Raw genomic sequence first — 21,636 nt, 5'->3', positions numbered from 1 at the left:
AGCATAGTATTTCCTCTTTCATACAAGTCTAGGAAAACAACCCTTACACACTGAGAACAAATATGAAAGAATGCAGTTTAGCCATTAAAGATGTTACTTTTGAAAGCATACATAATAAGCTATGTTCAAGGACAAAATTCAAGTTGTTGTTTCCTTTAAAATCAGGTTAATGTCCAAGGACGTTTGGATGTTTTTCACGTTTGTTATCAAAGACATCTGCTGGATTCTCACGGCCTCGTGACCTGTTTAAGGTGGATATAAAGACGGGAACAGAGCGAGACGTGTTACACTTCTCTGTCTGAACAGCGATATTTCAGAATGAGGAGAACTGCAGTTTGTCTGGCGTTGCTGCTCTGTCTGCTCTGGACGGGGGCTCAGGGTGAGGATGGAGGGGGGACAGGGAAGAAAGAGGGGGACTTTGATATCCAAGAAGTGAAAGCAGGTAAATATTTACATAATATGCTTACTTATATGTTGATGTACAATAATGTTTGTGACAGAGCTCCACGGTGACATCTACAATAATACTAATAACAATTTTTAAATGTGTTCAGCTTTAGAGGCCAGGATGAGCTCCAGTGAGAAGGAGGTGGAGGAGCTCAAGAGAGCGAATGCAGGTAAGAAACAGAAACTTCATAAAAAGGGAAATGTTTTGAATGTTAAGATACAAACACATAATTTTGTGTAAAATACAAAAGTGAGAAAAGAGATGTGAACAAAATCAGATGAACATACTGATAAGAAATCACGTGTGGTTGTTTGTCAGATAATGAGCTTCTTTTTGTATTGCAGATCTCCTGGATAGAGTCTCAGCAAGTGAGAATAAGAGCACAGGTAGAAAACATTGAGAAAATACAAAGTTGTTGTTTTTTCATAAAAACTAAATCTGTTCCCATTTTTAAAAGGCAAAAAAGCGGTCTAGAGAAAAAGTGCACATTTTAGTATGGTAGAACAATTCTTGAATGCGCGGTTTGTAAAAATGAAAAACACTGAAGACAAATGTTGACCATTTATTTTTTACAATTTTAAAATGTGTTCAGTTCTAGAGACCAAGATGAGCTTCAGTGAAAGAGGTAAGAAACAGAAACTATTATGAAGAATCAAAGTATTGTATAAGAATAGAACTGGTATACTGATATACCAGCAAATATCAAACTCTGCTGCATCCTCCTCTTTCTCACAGCCGGTCCTCAGGTGGCGTTCTCAGCCGGTCTCAGTGATGCAGGAGTAGTCGGACCCTTCGGCACTAACAGTATACTGAAGTACAGTAAAGTCTTCACCAATATCGGCCAGGCCTACAGCCCAACTACAGGTACTGAGCACACACACACACACACACACCACACACACACACACACACACACACACACACACACGCTAACGTTAATTTACAGTAGATGTGTGACTGTAAGCTTTCTTAAGAGTTTTCTTAATGAAACCATTAAAACATCTCTTAGTTTTCCTACAGTTGATCATGGTAGAAAATAGAACAAAGTCAAGAGCTCCTACATGCTCCTTATTTAAAAAAAAAAACATCCTTAAGTCCTGCTGAAGCACCAGAAACAATCTCCCCTCACTGACCTTCTCCTCTGATGCAGGTATCTTCACAGCCCCCATCAAAGGAGTCTACTACTTCAGCTTCAACATGTGGGGAAGCCGCTTTGTATCAGATACCGCTCTTGAATTCGCTCTCAACAACGTGATGAAGATGAGGCTTCAAGATTACAATGATGCCTATGGCTATGTCTCTGCGGCTAACTCAATTGTTCTTCAGCTGGAGAAGGGAGATGTTGCCAACATTGTTCTGCCCTCCAGCTACAACGTTTATTGTGATTTGTATAATCGCATGATTTTCAGTGGATTTCTGCTCTATGCTCAGTGAAGCCCACTGTAAAACACCCACTGCATTACGTTTCAACATTACATATTAATAAATAAGTGTGTTGACTCAACTTATATAATTGTTTGTGTTTATTTTTGCTTGGTTACATGAACAAGAGGCATTCATTACCATAACAACGTTTTCTACAGACACTATAAGACAAACACTTTAGCAGTACTGTTGTTGTCCAAACCCCCTAAACCGAGACCAAGTCAAGACCAAAGAGCCCTCTACAGTCTGTGCCCTGACGACAGAAGTGAGAGACCCACACTGCATGACACAGATATGAAAAATATATAACATAAAAAACAGAGACACTCCTCAAAATTATCTGTCATATCCACAATCCCAGAAAAACTCAAATGTCTTCATTCACCTGGTTGCTTGCCTTATATACTTACAGTATATGTTTGTGTATGAATGTTATACGAGAAATGTAAAGCAGAGTTGACTTTTATGTCCGGGAATCTTCCTTTATTTTATGACCTCTTTGTCAGAGACAGAAACTCATTAAAATGAGGTTGATTCTGAGACGAATCATAAATCTATCGATCATAAATCTATCGATTAGATTTATGATTAGAAAATTATAAAAGATGGGTAGTGTTAGAAATTAAAATCAATGTTTAATAGCATAATTTAGTCTAAAATATATCGTCAGTTTAAAAGCTGTTTTATTGTTTTCACATACGTGGGTAGCTATGACGTTAGGAGTTAATGAGAACTGTGCCGTAAAAGTGTTTCTAGGATTTCTAAACTATTACAGCTGTTTATAAAGTATTACCGTAAATAAAAAGTCAAGAAAGAGATAAAGAGGAGAAAAGACTTAAGGAAGTAAGCAAGGAATACAAAATGTCGAAATCCTCTGTTTCACGCGATGTCGATTGAATACCGAGGAGGGCGTTCCCCCTATCTGCACAGCAGGAGAGAACGAGAAGAGATAAAGGAGATCGGGGAGGACAAGACGGGACTTGTCTTCGCTGCAGCCTCACGAGAGACATCACCGGCTTTGTCTTTTCCTTACCCTCTGCTTGTTGTATCATCGTGCCATTTAATTAAACTCAACCAATTTGAACCTTTTCGGAGACTCCATTAGTCTCTTCATTCTAAGCTCCTCTCCTGGGCGCGAGAATAACGAATACTTCTAACAGTAGACATGTGGAGATTATCCGACTAAACAAAACGTGATCCGTCTCTTAAATGTGTGTCAACCACAGACCTTATTTCAAGCTATTTTCCAAAATCCTATGGAGAAATTGCATTGCATTTTTGTCGAAGGAACCGGAAGAAGTTTACTTCTGGGTTTTCACTGCGGTTCTCTATTGTAAATAAATAAGGAGACAACATAACAATTTGGAATGAACATTTTATTGGGGTTACAAAGGTCCAACATAGGGTTAAGAAAATACATGGCAACTTACCTGCTTACGGGAACATACGGTAGCTTCACGAAACTCACAGACAAATAAGCTCCTCCCACACCTATATATAAAAGAGTGCAGAAGCCCTTTTTTGGCTCATTCAGTCCTGATGCATGGCAGCGAAGGCATCTCTCCTGCTTACTCGTCTCTGATATCCTCCTGAATGCTGAAAGCACAAACGCACAGCTACATGTTACAATGATGAAGAATTATGATGAAGAATCCTGAATACTGAAAGCGCACACGCACAGCTACATGCTACTTTGATGAAGAATCCTGAATGCTGAAAACTCACGCACAGCTACATTGGGGGAGATTGTTTAATAATAAGCAGAAACATTCAATGACTCCTGGGTTTACTACTGAGGATGTGTATTAGAATTGTTATATGTGATTGATAGTAAAAACACTACTATGATAGCTATCACTCAACGTAATTACATTTTTCTTGGGGCCTAAGGTGAGAGTTGGCCTGCCTCGGTGGTGAACAAGGATGGCCCGAGCACTCGATCTTACACTCCCCGGCAGTAGGATCCAAGCCTCTTATTCCCTAACACAGCCAGTGCCCCATGTTCTCATTTCTGGGGTAGGTTGGCTCTTGTTAGAAGTATTCGTTGTTCTCGCGCCCAGGAGAGAAGCTTAGAATGAAGAGACTAATGGAGTCTCCGAAAAGGTTCAAATTGGTTGAGTTTAATTAAATGGCACGATGATACAACAAGCAGAGGGTAATAGGAGAGACAGAGCAGCTGTTGCCTCGCCGGGGTGAAGGGGTGAAGTCTCGTGGTGGAGAAGAAGAAGTCTCCAGAGCTCCGTCACCTCTCTCTATATCTCAGTGGTGACTCCTCCTCATCAATGGTGGGCGGTGACGTAGGGAGGGAACTTCCCTCCTCTTTCTCATTGTCTTAGTTTCTCTGATTAGGTCATCTCTCTGAGAGTGAATCTTAAATGTATGTGTGATCAACAGACGCGTTTAGGGGGTGAGGTTTTGCATACTGTGTCTGTGTATATCTCACTGTCTTGTAGGGTGAGATGGTTTTGCATACAGTGCCAGAGGGGGTATCAACTGCTACGACAAAGCTTACTGTGCGTAATTACGTCATTGAATATTGATTTTAATTTCTAACACTCTCCGATGGCCCCTCAGGGGTCACTGCCTGATACTCTCTCGCCCTCAATCAAACGCTAATCCTAACCGCCCCCTTTTCCAGGCCATAACCTAAAATGGACGCCCACGTGCTTACCGCGGTGAAGTTAGTTTTAGGTTGGATATTCGACGGACATTCGCGGACCCGCCAGCAGCGTCAGTTTCCCGGACCCGCCAGCAGCGTCAGTTTAACGGGGAGATCTTCTCTGCGAAACGAGGCTTTCACTTAGGGACCATCAACAAATGACTTTTACAATTACACAAGAAAAATGTTATTTTTAATAAATCGACAGCTTCTCGATCGTGTGAATGTGAAGCAAATTCACTCTAGAGCATACATTTATTGAACACACCTCTTTTTATTGCATTTTAAAACTTTAAATATTTTATATTAATATTTTGATGGAAAAATTAGCTTATTTCTTCAATACCTTCCAGGTCATGTGACCTAATCACTCAAACTCAATGCTGGCGCAAAGAACTACACTGGCTGCATAGGACACACCTCTTTTTATTCCATTTTTAATACTTTAAATATTTTATATTAATATTTTGATGGAAAAATTAGCTTATTTCTTCAATACCTTGCAGGTCATGTGACCTAATCACTCAAAATCAATGCTGGGTCAAAGAACTACACTGGCTGCATAGGACACACCTCTTTTTATTCCATTTTAATACTCTAAATATTTTATATTAATATTTTGATGGAAAAATTAGCTTATTTCTTCAATACCTTCCAGGTCATGTGACCTAATCACTCAAAATCAATGCTGGCTCAAAGAACTACACTGGCTGCATAGGACACACCTCTTTTTATTCCATTTTTAATACTTTAAATATTTTATATTAATATTTTGATGGAAAAATTAGCTTATTTCTTCAATACCTTCCAGGTCATGTGACCTAATCACTCAAAATCAATGCTGGGTCAAAGAACTACACTGGCTGCATAGGACACACCTCTTTTTATTCCATTTTAATACTCTAAATATTTTATATTAATATTTTGATGGAAAAATTAGCTTATTTCTTCAATACCTTCCAGGTCATGTGACCTAATCACTCAAAATCAATGCTGGCTCAAAGAACTACACTGGCTGCATAGGACACACCTCTTTTTATTCCATTTTAATACTCTAAATATTTTATATTAATATTTTGATGGAAAAATTAGCTTATTTCTTCAATACCTTCCAGGTCATGTGACCTAATCACTCAAAATCAATGCTGGCTCAAAGAACTACACTGGCTGCATAGGACACACCTCTTTTTATTCCATTTTAATACTCTAAATATTTTACATTAATATTTTGATGGAAAAATGAGCTTATTTCTTCAATACCTTCCAGGTCATGTGACCTAATCACTCAAAATCAATGCTGGGTCAAAGAACTACACTGGCTGCATAGGACACACCTCTTTTTATTCCATTTTAATACTCTAAATATTTTATATTAATATTTTGATGGAAAAATTAGCTTATTTCTTCAATACCTTCGAGGTCATGTGACCTAATCACTCAAAATCAATGCTGGCTCAAAGAACTACACTGGCTGCATAGGACACACCTCTTTTTATTCCATTTTAATACTTTAAATATTTTATATTAATATTTTGATGGAAAAATGAGCTTATTTCTTCAATACCTTCCAGGTCATGTGACCTAATCACTCAAAATCAATGCTGGCTCAAAGAACTACACTGGCTGCATAGGACACACCTCTTTTTATTGTAAATTAGCTTATTATCTTAGCTTAGCTTATTTCTTCAATATCTAATGACTCAAAATCACTTTCTGAATTGAATACTGGTCTGTACACAATAGAAACAGCTCTTTATATCGGATAATATTACATCCTCTATTTAATATTAATATTTCTATGGAAAATTCAGGGTTTTTTCTATAGCTTCCCTGTCATGTGATCCAGTGATTATCAGAAAGTAATACAAACAAGGCTACACAGGACACATGTTTTACTAATCGTCATCATTGAGCACATTTCAAGTATTACTTGCACAAAGGACATTTCCAATATCCTGTCTCTGCCTTTTTAAAGTCTCTGCTGTCCATTGCCAGACACTGGGCATGGTACCATCGCTCACAGTCATCACACTGAATCTGTTGAAGTGAAAGAAATAATGTATTTATATATTTGTAGCTTAGATTACCATTCAGTTGTCTTAATACTCAAGTGTTAGTGAGGAATCAGCTGACACAATCATCTGGTCCTTAAAACCCACTGCATGTGTTTTAACATGCTCTTGTTTTGTTTTTGTTTTTTTGTTTTATTGTTCTGACTTTTAAATTGTTTTATTTAAGTATTCCAGTAATGTGTGTTGCATGTTTTAAATGTATTGTATTTACTTGTTTAAAATGAAATGTGTTTTAGGTTGACTTTTAAAATCTGTCCAGGGACTACAGATGAAAAATAGCCTCTTGGCTAACTCTGGCACATTTACAGAGATGTTAATTAATGTGCACTGTCCCTGTTAAATAAATGAATACATTAAAAAATAAATGTAGACATCACAATTCCACATTTTCTTCACAACAGCTCACCCAGTTTGTGATGGGAGATCCAGATCCTGGAGGCCTTAAGGCAGCACACATAGCACAATAAGTGTGCTCATCAAGGACTGAAACAAGATAACAATACATGTATGTCAGCTTCTATATACATACATATACATACATATATATATATATATATATATATATACATATATATATACATACATACAGACACACATATACATACATACACATATAGCAGGTCTCCCTTGAAAAAGAGGTCAATGATCTCAATGGGATACAACCTGAATAAATAAAGGTTTGAAATGAAATGAAATACATATATTCATATTTATTTACCTGATGCCTCAAGGATTTCGAGAGCCAGTTCTATCCTCTCCTGTTTCATGTATTTCTTCGAACACTCGAAATTCACATTCGGGATCAGAGGGAAGGACTCCATGACTGCCTTTGCCATCTAAACAAACAACACTTATGTTATGGAGGTTTTTTCTTCTTTATTGTATAGTAATACAGATACAGACAAAAACATGAGACACATTATAGAAGACATCCACCCTTGACTAGAATGCCTCCCAAAACTTTTCATTATTGATATAGACCGGTCCTATTATTGGAATTTTGAGATATTCGGAAGCGAAGTTTTGTCAATGAAACTTTCTGTGTTCAAGTGAATACTACATTAGTGTTAAATAACTGTTAATTTAAGTTCAGCAATGTTGTGTCATAATCCAATTGTTGTCAGTTGTGAAAAATACAATAAACAACAACATGATATCGGCATTATACTGTATATTGTCCATTGGCCAACCTGCCTGCTAAATATTATGGCGATCAGCATCGGCCTTTAAAAAACCCTTATCGGTCGACCACTACTTTGACAGATTTTTTAATCCGTCCTTGCATTAAACTGTCTTTCACATTAAAAACTCTGCTTGTTAACTGGATGAAAACAGAATATCTTCAGCTCACCTTCACAACAACGACACCACAGCTACATCCATCCTTTTGAAGTGGGTGGCCCATAACGCCTCCCTTCCACTTAACATCCACCCAGTCTGTTATGCTGTGGCGTGTCCTCCTCATCTTGAAGTACTCCCTGAGAAAGGATAATGTTAACACACTTTATATTTCTAATTATGTGGCACCTAAAGATAATGTAACAGACATTTATACTGTTTGTATTCACCATATGACCATTTATTTATATAAGGGTCAGCTATAGATATCACTGTCTGAACACAGACTGTATCAGACTGTTTAAAATGCTTTCAATGCTGTTTGTGAGTATGAATGTAACTAAATGTGACACATTTTTTACGTTTAAATATAGTTTTTACTTGAATTTTCAAATATCTATTGAATTTTTATTTACTGTATTCTTTTGGCAGCATGTTCGGAGTCATCAAGCTCTTTGATGCTTTGAGCTGGATCCACCAGGAATACGGTGCTGGTTTTGGCATGAATGTACTGTGAGAGAACAAAAAAAGTAAAAGCACTTTTCATCAAAAAAGATTTTTGGTTTCACTATGTAAGTCTTGTGCTTTAACAGAAATAATACAATAACAAAAATAATTACAAACCAGCAACTTCCAGTGGTTGTTGTTGACAAGTACAAAGGACAGGACAGCTTCATAGTTGTCAAAGTTTACCTATAATGGCATCAAATAAAGGATTAAAACAAACTTGAAGGCTAAGGTAAAAATAACAACAACATTAGTCTGACAATTATGTTCTTGTGCCATTCATTTGTTGTGCTTAAAACAAGTGTTGGTATGGAAATTCAATAGTAAGTAGATTTATCAGGTGATTTAACTAATGAGTATAGTTTCAGAGAGGATCAAGTAAAATAATCTCAGCTAATTTCCTATTTAAGACCTGTGGATTCTCAGCCAATGCTTCACTCCATGTACCTAATGTGTGAGTGTGAGCCCACAAATCAAATCCACACCTACTTCCCCCTACAGCATCACCATGCACAAACACAACACACCACACACATAGACATACACAGACCACACACATTACCTTTGGTAAACTGTGAGATGTTAGCTGAGTTCTGTCCCCGAACAAAATGACACCTGCTGTGTAGTGATTTAGCAAGTACATTTTGTTCACAACGCCGAATTTGTCGGCAGCAACATGAAACACGCCTTCAATTACCTTGCAAAAAAGATCATAACAATTAGCCAATTAATGCATATTCCCAGTTTTACTGAACTTTCATTTCCTGCAACTTTGAGAATCTTGTGACTGACAAAAGTATCTAGACATTTTTTTCAGATATTTTTTTGGCAGAAATCGTTAAATGCAAGATAAAGAAAATGACACAGTGTAGAGTGAAACTTCAGACACTTGAAACATGTAGTCACGTACCTCCCCTGTCAACCACTGGTGGGGTCGAAGTGAGCATAGCTCACAGTGGCGGATAAGTAAGATGCGTCCTTTCATCTGTGAGGGGAGCACTGCCACGACCACCTCGGTGTCCTTTTTTTTCCACAGCCAGGTCAACTGCAAGTCAGGATTGAGGGGAAATAAATGCATTCTGTTTAATATGGACACTTGAGGAATCTTTTAACCCTCCGGTATCACTCTGGACATTTTTGTCCCGAATGACTAATTAGGGTAGTGCATTTGAATGATACCAGAGGGTTAACAATCTTGAATTTTTGGGTGAAGGCCTTGTTTTTGTATTATGCACCATCAAAGCTACATACACAGAATATAATTAAACTGTCCATGTTTATGCATTTAACCTTTTTCCCTTTTAGAGTTTTCACTAAATGACATTAAACAGGCTGCTCAGGAACAGAAACTGCAATTGCAGTTTCAAGTCTGATTTAGAAATCTAGTTTCTGTTATAAGTTTGTATGCTGTATTTACATTTACATTTTTCATCTTCATATTCTCCCCCTACAACATGCACTTAATCATCTTGGGTTATAATACTTCATGTCCTTTGTCCTTCAAGGTTCAAGGTTCAAGGTTCTTTATTGTCAATCTGACATAGCTACAGAGTAATTATGCAGTTGAAAATCTTATGTCACAGGCTTCTCCAACAATGCAACATAATAACATAACATAACAATAAGAGCAAGAGCAATACAAAAATAATAATAGTTATAAAAATGAAATAAAGTTATGATGTGGAATAGTGCAGTATGAGTCTATATACAAGTTATTGGAATGATATATATATATTAGGTATTAGATACATACTACTGAGTAGCAGTTGAATGTTTGAAGTTGTTTCAACAGTTCAATTTTTTAACAGTCTCACTGCCCGCGGGAAGAAACTGTCTCCGAATCTTCTTGTCCTTGCCCGGATGCTGCGGTAACGTCTGCCAGACGGCAACAGAAAGAACAGTTTGTGGCTGGGGTGATGGGGGTCTTTGATAATCCGTAGTGATTTCTTCCTGAGCCGCTGGGAGTAAAGGTCCTCCATGGATGGCAGCTCCGTCCTGGTGATGTTCTGTGCAGTTTTCACCCCCCCTCTGTAAGGCCTTACGATTGAGGGCAGTGCAGCTGCCGTACCAGGCCGTGAAGCAGCCAGTCAGGATGCTCTCTATGGTGCACCTGTAGAAGGTCAGGATTCTCTCTATGGTGCACCTGTAGAAGTTGCAGAGTATCCTGGAGTCCATGTTGAACCTCCTCAGCCTGCGGAGGAAGAAGAGCCGCTGTCGAGCTTTTTTGGTGATGGTGGTGGTGTGAAGAGTCCATGTCAGGTCCTCAGTGATGTGGACCCCAAAGAACCTGAAGCTGCTGACTCTCTCCACCGTAGTCCCATTGATGGCGATGGGGGCGTGACCCTCTCTCTGCTGCTTCATGTAGTCCACAATCAGCTCTTTGGTTTTGCTGAAGTTGAGATGGAGGTTGTTATCCTGGCAGCCAGTGTAGTTCTTTGAGCCAGCATTGAGTTTGAGTGATTAGGTCACATGACCTGGAAGGTATTGAAGAAATAAGCTCATTTTTCCATCAAAATATTAATATAAAATATTTAAAGTATTAAAATGGAATAAAAAGAGGTGTGTCCTATGCAGCCAGTGTAGTTCTTTGAGCCAGCGTTGAGTTTGAGTGATTAGGTCACATGACCTGGAAGGTATTGAAGAAATAAGCTAATTTTTCCATCAAAATATTAATATAAAATATTTAAAGTATTAAAATGGAATAAAAAGAGGTGTGTCCTATGCAGCCAGTGTAGTTCTTTGAGCCAGCATTGAGTTTGAGTGATTAGGTCACATGACCTGGAAGGTATTGAAGAAATAAGCTCATTTTTCCATCAAAATATTAATATAAAATATTTAAAGTATTAAAATGGAATAAAAAGAGGTGTGTCCTACGCAGCCAGTGTAGTTCTTTGAGCCAGCATTGATTTTGAGTGATTAGGTCACATGACCTGGAAGGTATTGAAGAAATAAGCTCATTTTCCCATCAAAATATTAATATAAAATATTTAGAGTATTAAAATGGAATAAAAAGAGGTGTGTCCTATGCAGCCAGTGTAGTTCTTTGAGCCAGCATTGATTTTGAGTGATTAGGTCACATGACCTGGAAGGTATTGAAGAAATAAGCTCATTTTTCCATCAAAATATTAATATAAAATATTTAAAGTATTAAAATGGAATAAAAAGAGGTGTGTCCTATGCAGCCAGTGTAGTTCTTTGAGCCAGCATTGATTTTGAGTGATTAGGTCACATGACCTGGAAGGTATTGAAGAAATAAGCTCATTTTTCCATCAAAATATTAATATAAAATATTTAAAGTATTAAAATGGAATAAAAAGAGGTGTGTCCTATGCAGCCAGTGTAGTTCTTTGAGCCAGCGTTGAGTTTGAGTGATTAGGTCACATGACCTGGAAGGTATTGAAGAAATAAGCTAATTTTTCCATCAAAATATTAATATAAAATATTTAAAGTATTAAAATGGAATAAAAAGAGGTGTGTCCTAAGCAGCCAGTGTAGTTCTTTGAGCCAGCATTGAGTTTGAGTGATTAGGTCACATGACCTGGAAGGTATTGAAGAAATAAGCTCATTTTTCCATCAAAATATTAATATAAAATATTTAAAGTATTAAAATGGAATAAAAAGAGGTGTGTCCTACGCAGCCAGTGTAGTTCTTTGAGCCAGCATTGATTTTGAGTGATTAGGTCACATGACCTGGAAGGTATTGAAGAAATAAGCTCATTTTCCCATCAAAATATTAATATAAAATATTTAGAGTATTAAAATGGAATAAAAAGAGGTGTGTCCTATGCAGCCAGTGTAGTTCTTTGAGCCAGCATTGATTTTGAGTGATTAGGTCACATGACCTGGAAGGTATTGAAGAAATAAGCTCATTTTTCCATCAAAATATTAATATAAAATATTTAAAGTATTAAAATGGAATAAAAAGAGGTGTGTCCTATGCAGCCAGTGTAGTTCTTTGAGCCAGCATTGATTTTGAGTGATTAGGTCACATGACCTGGAAGGTATTGAAGAAATAAGCTCATTTTTCCATCAAAATATTAATATAAAATATTTAAAGTATTAAAATGGAATAAAAAGAGGTGTGTCCTATGCAGCCAGTGTAGTTCTTTGAGCCAGCATTGGTTTTGAGTGATTAGGTCACATGACCTGGAAGGTATTGAAGAAATAAGCTCATTTTCCCATCAAAATATTAATATAAAATATTTAGAGTATTAAAATGGAATAAAAAGAGGTGTGTCCTATGCAGCCAGTGTAGTTCTTTGAGCCAGCATTGATTTTGAGTGATTAGGTCACATGACCTGGAAGGTATTGAAGAAATAAGCTCATTTTTCCATCAAAATATTAATATAAAATATTTAGAGTATTAAAATGGAATAAAAAGAGGTGTGTCCTATGCAGCCAGTGTAGTTCTTTGAGCCAGCGTTGAGTTTGAGTGATTAGGTCACATGACCTGGAAGGTATTGAAGAAATAAGCTCATTTTTCCATCAAAATATTAATATAAAATATTTAAAGTATTAAAATGGAATAAAAAGAGGTGTGTCCTATGCAGCCAGTGTAGTTCTTTGAGCCAGCATTGAGTTTGAGTGATTAGGTCACATGACCTGGAAGGTATTGAAGAAATAAGCTAATTTTTTCATCAAAATATTAATATAAAATATTTAGAGTATTAAAATGGAATAAAAAGAGGTGTGTCCTATGCAGCCAGTGTAGTTCTTTGAGCCAGCGTTGAGTTTGAGTGATTAGGTCACATGACCTGGAAGGTATTGAAGAAATAAGCTAATTTTTCCATCAAAATATTAATATAAAAATATTTAAAGTATTAAAATGGAATAAAAAGAGGTGTGTCCTACGCAGCCAGTGTAGTTATTTGACCCAGCATTGATTTTGAGTGATTAGGTCACATGACCTGGAAGGTATTGAAGAAATAAGCTAATTTTTCCATCAAAATATTAATATAAAATATTTAAAGTATTAAAATGCAATAAAAAGAGGTGTGGTCAATAAATGTATGCTCTAGAGCAGGGGTTTTCAAAGTGTGGGAAGGTGAGCCTCCCCTCAGAGAATATAAGAACAGCCGCGCCCCCCCTCCCAATTATTATTGCTATTATTATTATTATTATTGTTGTTGCTATAATGCAGGGGTATTATTATCCAGTGGAATGCCCTTACCTACTGGCCTAGTTAAATCAAAGTGGTTACTTATTTTTGTCTGGGCAGTGTAGTTTTACACACCATCTTATTTGACTTTCTCAGGGCAGAGCCCCACAAAGAAAAAAATATATGTACACACGTAAGGTCATCATCTTAACAGTTTTTAATGCTCGAGTCATCCGTGCCTATTACAGCTGAATGCGGCGATTACCATCTTGTTCAGCAAAACGCCTCACAAACGTATTAACATCCAAAGCTTTAGTGCGTTTTGATTCAATGCTGAGCACAGCCAAACTTGACAGTCTCTTCTCTGTCATTGTAGACCGCAAATACCTTATTCCTTCCGTGTACTTGGGTCCGAATGCTTCTCGTTTTCTGCCGCCCGTTCAAATGAAATCGCCGCCAATCACATTTCCTCGCTCGCGCCAGGGTTACAAGGCTCGCGTCTTGTGCTGCATTCACTTGCACTCGGACATCAGGGATTTTCTCTGATAAATGTCCGATGAGCCACAACTTTTATTTCAAAACAAAGCTGCCAACTGGGGTGGCCAGACGCTGTCTCCTCTCTCACTTTAGGTAACTTCACTAAAAATCGATCCATGTTGCCGCTCGCATAAAGTTAGCTGAAGTTAACGAGCTAGATTTCATTGTTTCTCTTTATTTTTTTCTCACGCTGCGCCTCCCCTGAAGCTCTCTGGCGCCCCCCAGGGGAGGCGCGCCTCACACTTTGAAAACCGCTGCTCTAGAGTGAATTTGCTTCACATTCACACGATCGAGAAGCTGTCGATTTATTAAAAACAACATTTTTCTTGTGTAATTGAAAAGTCATTTGTTGATGGTCCCTAAGTGAAAGCCTCGTTTCGCACAGAAGATCTCCCCGTCGTAATACAGCCAGCAGCAGGGGAAACTGACGCTCCTGGCTGGTCCGCGAATGTCCGTCGAATATCCAACCTAAAACTAACTTCACCGCGGTCACGTGCTTACTCTTCTTCATGACTGAAATAACTAAATGGAGGCCCACTTTAGAGAACACGTGAATTGCAAATAAATACAGAGACAACATAACAATTTGGAATGAACATTTTATTGGTGTCACAAAGGTCAAAAACAGGATTAAGAAAAAACTGGATACTCACCTGCTCACCGTGACATACGGAGGTTTCACGAAAGTTACATGGGAAATAAGCCCCTCCTACACCTATATAAACAGCGTGTGGAAGCTAGGGGTGGGCGATACCACAAAATCTGGATTCGATCCGATACCAAGTATTTCAGGGCCAGTATCGTCTTATGTACTTTCAAATAGAGGAGAGCTGCATGACATGATTTTTGAGCTGAAAGCATCATAAATAGACTAAATCTGAATTCATTTTCATGAATAAAGACAGGACAGTTTTTATAGACAAATAAACGTTTTACTTTTGCAAATTTAAAGTGCAAACATGAAAAATAACAATACAAAGTGGCCACAGTAGCAAACTTCCTTCTTGCACACATCACAGTTCGCTAAGTTTTCATTGCCAGTTGTAAAATAGCTCCACACAACGCTCCTCTTTCTCTCAGCCATCATGCGCGTGTGTGTGTCGCACTCGCGAGTCGCTGGCTGCTGCTGTCCTGCTCAATAGTATGAAGCTGCAGCGTCGGAGGCTGTACTTTCAGGACCGCACTCACAGGACCCTAGTTGTTTTGCAACATCGCCACCTAGCAGATTGGATGACCGCAAAAGTACAACCAGCGAGTATTGAGTCTCATACACAGCGAGTCTCTTTAGACATTGTAATGCTTGTTATTAACCATCTAAAAATGCATGAAAATATGTTTTTCTTACTGAAATTAAATTATTATTATTAACAACAAGTTGTTGTTAATATGTTTTTGTTTTTTAATAACAAATGTATTTTGTATGTCAGATGTAAAAAGATAGTCTTTTATATTTGTCTTATCAAATTTGACATACAACATAAATATATATATATATATATATTGTAGTAATAATAATATAATCTATTTATAATTGTAAATGTATATTGTATGTAGACATACATTTAGATGTATATTTTGTTAAAAGAAAACAAAACTGTTAATTTAGTTTTTGGGAGAAGGGGTGGGGTTAAATAAGTGTAAACTCCTTTGAATCAATTTGATACTGCTTATGTTTCTACAGTATCATAATTCTCTTGTTTCATTTCATTATTATTATATATATTTTTTTTATTGTATTACACGTTCGAAATAAATCAAATCAAATCAAATGTGTCTTTGAAGAGGTGCTAGATTACTCAAAAACAACTGTTAGTGTGTTTATGCACCAGGCTGCAAAAGATAAACATGCAATTTGACGAGAGGCATTTCAGTGCAGAATACATTTGTATTTATTGGGCACAATTTCCACACTGTGGATTGTTCACTGGGGTGAGGCGGGGTCTGCTGTTCCCTCAACCACCAGAAAACAGCTCCAGCACCCCGGGAAGCCCTCTTCTGAGTAAAAACCCTGTAATATTCCTCGCCGTCCACTTCCCCGGTAGCCTGTGCCAACGTCCTTATACAGGTTGTCACACTGAAAGCACCTGGAAATTTGGTAGGCCTTCCTAAATTCCTGTTTGTGTCCCTCTGTGAAGATATTCCAGTTGACGACACCTGAAGTAGAATGTCATAAGAAAATTACAATTCAGACAGAAAAAGAACAAAACCTTCCTTAATTTAGCTGACCTTACTCTTAGTCAATCAACTTCACAATATTCTAACCTACAGAATAGGCCGACATAATAACTGACTAAAACACCTCATGCAATATTACAAAACATGTCAAAATGATGAGACTGTCTGATAAACAGTAAACAGGCAGTTAGCACAGTTAAGATTATTTACAATGAATTCAAATAGTAATACAATGATGATTAAAGAAGCATTTACACTGAAGACAGAATTTAGGCTACTGCTGATTTAATGTAGCGGACAGACAGATTATATTGACATGCTTTTGTCATCCTCTGAAGTTTAATTAATTAGCTGACTATAATTAATGATCAGAGTTGGGAAGTTTACTTTTTTTAAATGTAGTAGGTTACAGATGACTAATTACCCTGTTAAAAATGTAATAAGTAATGTAACTGACTATGTAACTATTTGTATTGATATTCTAATGTTAATTATGGTTATTTTATGTTTTTTGTGAGTCACTTTGGATAAAAGCCTCTGCTAAATAACATAACCATAACATACGGTTTCATTAAACAAATAAACAAAAAGGCTAACAGTTGGTTTTGCAGCGAGTCATCATAGGCTAACAGATGACATTTAGCACGTGTTGCTTGTATTGCTGTCCAATTGAATACACCAGAATAGTTGTTAACTTTAAACAAACAACATGATTCACATTACTCACACTCTTACTGTAATTAGTGATTAAATCAACAATTAATGTAGGACACCTAGTTGGGCTTGCCAAAATCACGCTACAGTTTCATTAAACAAATAATCAAATATGCTAACGAAGCTAATGCTTTTGCTAATAATGCTTTTGCCGAAAGCTATAGCTAACGAATAATTGTTTTTAGTGCCTTTAATACTGTTAGAAGCTATCATAAGCTAACAGATGTTTGTTTGTATTGCCTTAAGACTATCATAGTTAATGTTAGCTAATCACACTTCATTTCAAGACACCGGAATTGTTATTAATGTTAAACAAATAAAACTTTAAAAGCACTTCACACTACTCACACTCTCTGCGTTGTCGTTCATATTCATGTCTCCTGCTCACTAGGGTCCCAGGAGTGCGGTCCTGAGACTGCAGCCTCCGACGCTGCAGCTTCATACTACTCGTCCTGCTGGCTGCTGTCAGTCAGCTTGATAATCGGTGTTCACGCAGGGAGCGCGCTGCGCGTGCGCGAGCCTCGAGGAGAGGAGGACAGCAGTGGAGAGAGAAGAAAAGAGCGCATATACTTGTGTTCGTCTGCACATAGTTTTTGATGAAATTGACGAGTAGAGGAGAGGGAAAAAAAAAGTATAAAAGTATCGATCCTATTGGCTCTAGTATCGATATTTTGAAACGTAACGTAATATCGGAAGTATCGATATTTTGGGATCGATCCGCCCACCCCTAGTGGAAGCCCTGTCTGTCTCACTCCGTCCTGATGCAGCGCAGCGAATGCATCTCTCTTGCTTACGTGTATAGCTGCGCATATCCTCCTGAATGCTGAAAACTCACACGCACAGCTACATGTTCCTATAATACACACTGCTTGGATTTGATCACCTTTCAGGGCTATCCTGGGGGGAGATTGTTTAGTTATAATAAGCCGAAACAATCAAAGACTCCTGGGTTTACTACTGAAGATGTATTAGAATTGTTATATGTGAGTGATAGTAAAAACACTACTATGATAGCTATCACTCAACGTCATTTAATTTTTCTTGGGGTCTAAGGTGGGAGTTGGATCTGCCTCGGTGGAGAGCAAGGATGGCCAGTGCATTCAGTCCTGTAGCCGTCTTGGCAGCAGGATCCAAACCCTTTCTTCCCTGACTCAGCGAGTGCTCCATGTTTCATTTCTGTGGCAGGTTCGCTCTCTCTGGTGGCCCCTTATAATTCACTGCCTGATACTCTCTCCCCCTCACTATAATTCTAATCCTAACCGTCAAACACTTTCCAGGTCGTAACCTAAAATGGACGCCCACGTGCTTACTCCTCCTCATGCCTTAAAACTAAAATGGCGGCCCACTTTAAATTAATGAAGAGAACACGTGAATTGTAAATAAATAAGGAGACAACATAACAATTTGGAATGAACATTTTATTGGGGTTACAAAGGTCCAACATAGGATTAAGAAAATACATGGCAATTTACCTGCTTACGGGAACATACGGTAGCTTCACGAAACTCAACGACAAATAAGCTCCTCCCACACCTATATATAAAAGAGTGCAGAAGCCCTTTTCGGCTCATTCAGTCCTGATGCATGGCAGCGAAGGCATCTCTCCTGCTTACTCGTCTCTGATATCCTCCTGAATGCTGAAAGCACAAACGCACAGCTACATGCTACAATGATGAAGAATTATGATGAAGAATCCTAAATACTGAAAGCGCACACGCACAGCTACATGCTACTTTGATGAAGAATCCTGAATGCTGAAAACTCACGCACAGCTACATGCTACTTTGATGAAGAATCCTGAATGCTGAAAACTCACGCACAGCTACATGGGGGGAGATTGTTTAATAATAAGCAGAAACATTCAATGACTCCTGGGTTTACTACTGAAGATGTGTATTAGAATTGTTATATGTGATTGATAGTAAAAACACTACTATGATAGCTATCACTCAACGTAATTACATTTTTCTTGGGGCCTAAGGTGAGAGTTGGCCTGCCTCGGTGGTGAACAAGGATGGCCCGAGCACTCGATCTTACAGCCGGTTCCCGGCAGTAGGATCCAAGCCTCTTAATCCCTAACACAGTCAGTGCCCCATGTTCTCATTTCTTGGGTAGGTTGGCTCTCTCCGATGGCCCCTCAGGGCTCACTGCCTGATACTCTCTCGCCCTCAATCGAACGCTAATCCTAACCGCCCCCTTTTCCAGGCCATAACCTAAAATGGACGCCCACGTGCTTACTCTTCTTCATGACTGAAATAACTAAATGGAGGCCCACTTTAGAGAACACGTGAATTGTAAATAAATACAGAGACAACATAACAATTTGGAATGAACATTTTATTGGGGTCACAAAGGTCAAAAACAGGATTAAGAAAAAACTGGATACTCACCTGCTCACCGTGACATACGGAGGTTTCACGAAAGTTACATGGGTAATTGCGTAGCACATTTTTGATAAATCAATCGTGGAGGTCGTAAGCTAACAGCGAATACACCATTTTTGACGATTTACACGTCGCAAATTACTCCAAACTACTCTGATATAGTTTTCCCGATATTCACGAAACGATGTACTGTATATACATTGCTCTTATGAATCTGGACATATTTCAAATTGCCTTCCATTAGCCCTGCCCCCCAAAAACTCGGCAATTTTCAAAAAATAGCGTTTTTCATGCATTTTAAGCACATTTTTGCAAACTCCTCCTAGGGAAATGTTTGGAAAAATTCCAATCCAGGACAAGTTAAGCGCATATCCAAAGTCATGCTACATTGACAAGGAATAGTCCTTCGCTCTAACGGGGAGCTCGTAGGCTAACGGAGAATGTACAATTGTTGACCATTTACATGTCAGATAACCTACTGACACCTGCCTGCCTACTTCTCCCATTCACAAATCTCAAATCTAAAAATCTCAATATCTATTAATATGTAACAAATATATTCCATTTCAGAGCAGAACAAACAGCCTTCCAGGGTCCAACTCTGCACATTCATCATTCAGCAGTGCACAGTGAAGCACCAACAATCAACTGTATGAACAAGCAATACTTTGAAATGCAAAAGTCTATGTGTGTGTGTGTGTGTGTGTGTGTGTGTGTGTACGAACGAGTCTCTTTAATAACAATGTTCAACTCGAGCCTCAAATTCGCATGACGCGTTCTCGTGGTAGCCAATCAGCAGTGAGGATCTCAGCCACTGACGTTTATTAAAAAAACAAAAACAGCGCCTCATATCTGTTCAGAAACTGGACAAAAGTTAAACATAAACAGACCACAGACTCTCTGTGTCATGGTGAATACAGTCGCTGTTGTGTCTGTATCATGTTATTGTGAGTGTGGACTGAGTTAGTTTAGAAAACACACATTTTAAAAGGTTCTTCGCCTGCCGTCTTGTCTGCAGACTTGTCAAATCATTAATTAATGGTTTTTACTAACCATTATCAGTATTTTGTCCCTTCGGCATCATTTTCAAACGTGTATTACAATTAAATCACGGTAAAATATGTTAATTTTGTTGTAGTTGAGTTTACCACAGTATTTACATGAAGATAAGCCCCGCCCCCTCTCCAGCGCGTCCTGTTTGGACCGGAGTACAACAGCTGACAGTCACGGTGAAACTCCAGCTATTGGAGCAATTCGAATATTCGCATCGCGTCAGATACCAAACTATCAACTTCCCAGAGTGGAACTCACTCATCTTCCACACACTGCTTCTGTTTCGTGTATTTTACATTTTCACACACTAATACATATGCATACAATGAGTGAGTAACTTTCATGTTTATTTTATTTTTATGGGATTTGAGTTTTAAATAGAAATGCTTTGTTACTGACAGATTCAGGAAGCCTTTTCATCCCAACAGTTTTCCCTACAATACCTACATATACATTATCCTAATTTATAAATCACATTTGCACACTTTTCTGATGTGTATATAGTATCCTATGATTATATATTTTGTATTGTGACAGTTATATTACTCTAACTACTAGATGATATTAGATGCCCTGTATATTCTTTCATCTTTTCATTATATTCTTTACTCTTTTGGGTAAAAATAATATATTTTCTACTGTTGATGTGTCTATTAACTGTTAATGCTTGTGTTCTATTTAAACTTTGACTTACTGTTTACATGCTACTATGACAAAAACAATTCCCACTTTGGTTTGAATAAAGCAAATTCTCATCTACATCTAATCTCCAAATGAATCACTGCTCATTACTGCCACCTGCTGACATAAGAATGTAATACCCATTTTAAATACAACTGCCTAACAATGTTAATAAACTCTAAGGTGACAATACAGTTGTATTTTATCATAAATAATGGTCTTCCTGATTTAGGGAAATTAAATTGTGTGGAAGAGGATTTCTGGAAAAACAACATGATGCTATCTATAGCAATTCATTGATGATGATCTAATAATTACTAATAATATTGTGTTAACATTAACATTCTTAATTATAACTACACACATACCCTAGTTGAACTGTCAACTGTAAACCAACAACCACATGAAACAAATGAATTTAACACATGAATTTATTCCAACAAAAATATTTCTAATCTATGACTTTCACTCCATCTTCTCCTCCTCAGTCTGCTCCTCCGTTTGACTGACTGTGTCCCTTTGCTCTGCACAAATGAAGACAAAAA

The 21,636-nt window shown here is 37.8% G+C and overlaps 2 protein-coding genes across 2 annotated transcripts; one reads left to right on the top strand and one right to left on the bottom strand.

The window, feature by feature from the left end:
* The first annotated feature begins 284 nt into the window (after positions 1–284).
* Positions 285–1,956, top strand: LOC117484095 (complement C1q-like protein 2). The gene is made up of 6 exons (XM_034132540.1): positions 285–442; positions 555–617; positions 793–834; positions 1,041–1,073; positions 1,184–1,312; positions 1,599–1,956. The coding sequence occupies exons 1-6, from the start codon at positions 319–321 to the stop codon at positions 1,880–1,882; spliced, it is 675 nt and encodes a 224-aa protein (XP_033988431.1). The 5' UTR covers positions 285–318; the 3' UTR covers positions 1,883–1,956.
* A 4,326-nt stretch (positions 1,957–6,282) lies between these two features.
* Positions 6,283–9,583, bottom strand: LOC117484093. Its single transcript, XM_034132539.1, has 8 exons — positions 9,360–9,583; positions 9,012–9,146; positions 8,567–8,635; positions 8,359–8,453; positions 7,956–8,082; positions 7,323–7,440; positions 7,011–7,087; positions 6,283–6,569 (listed from the first exon to the last, which is right to left on the bottom strand). Exons 1-8 carry the CDS (start codon positions 9,525–9,527, stop codon positions 6,459–6,461), a joined length of 900 nt encoding a protein of 299 aa, XP_033988430.1. The 5' UTR covers positions 9,528–9,583; the 3' UTR covers positions 6,283–6,458.
* Between the last annotated feature and the right edge of the window lie 12,053 nt (positions 9,584–21,636).

Source organism: Trematomus bernacchii, unplaced genomic scaffold, assembly GCF_902827165.1.
Source record: "Trematomus bernacchii unplaced genomic scaffold, fTreBer1.1, whole genome shotgun sequence".
NCBI lineage: Eukaryota > Metazoa > Chordata > Actinopteri > Perciformes > Nototheniidae > Trematomus > Trematomus bernacchii.
Note: the sequence above shows the minus strand (reverse complement) of the source record. Positions and strands in the feature narration are given on the sequence as shown.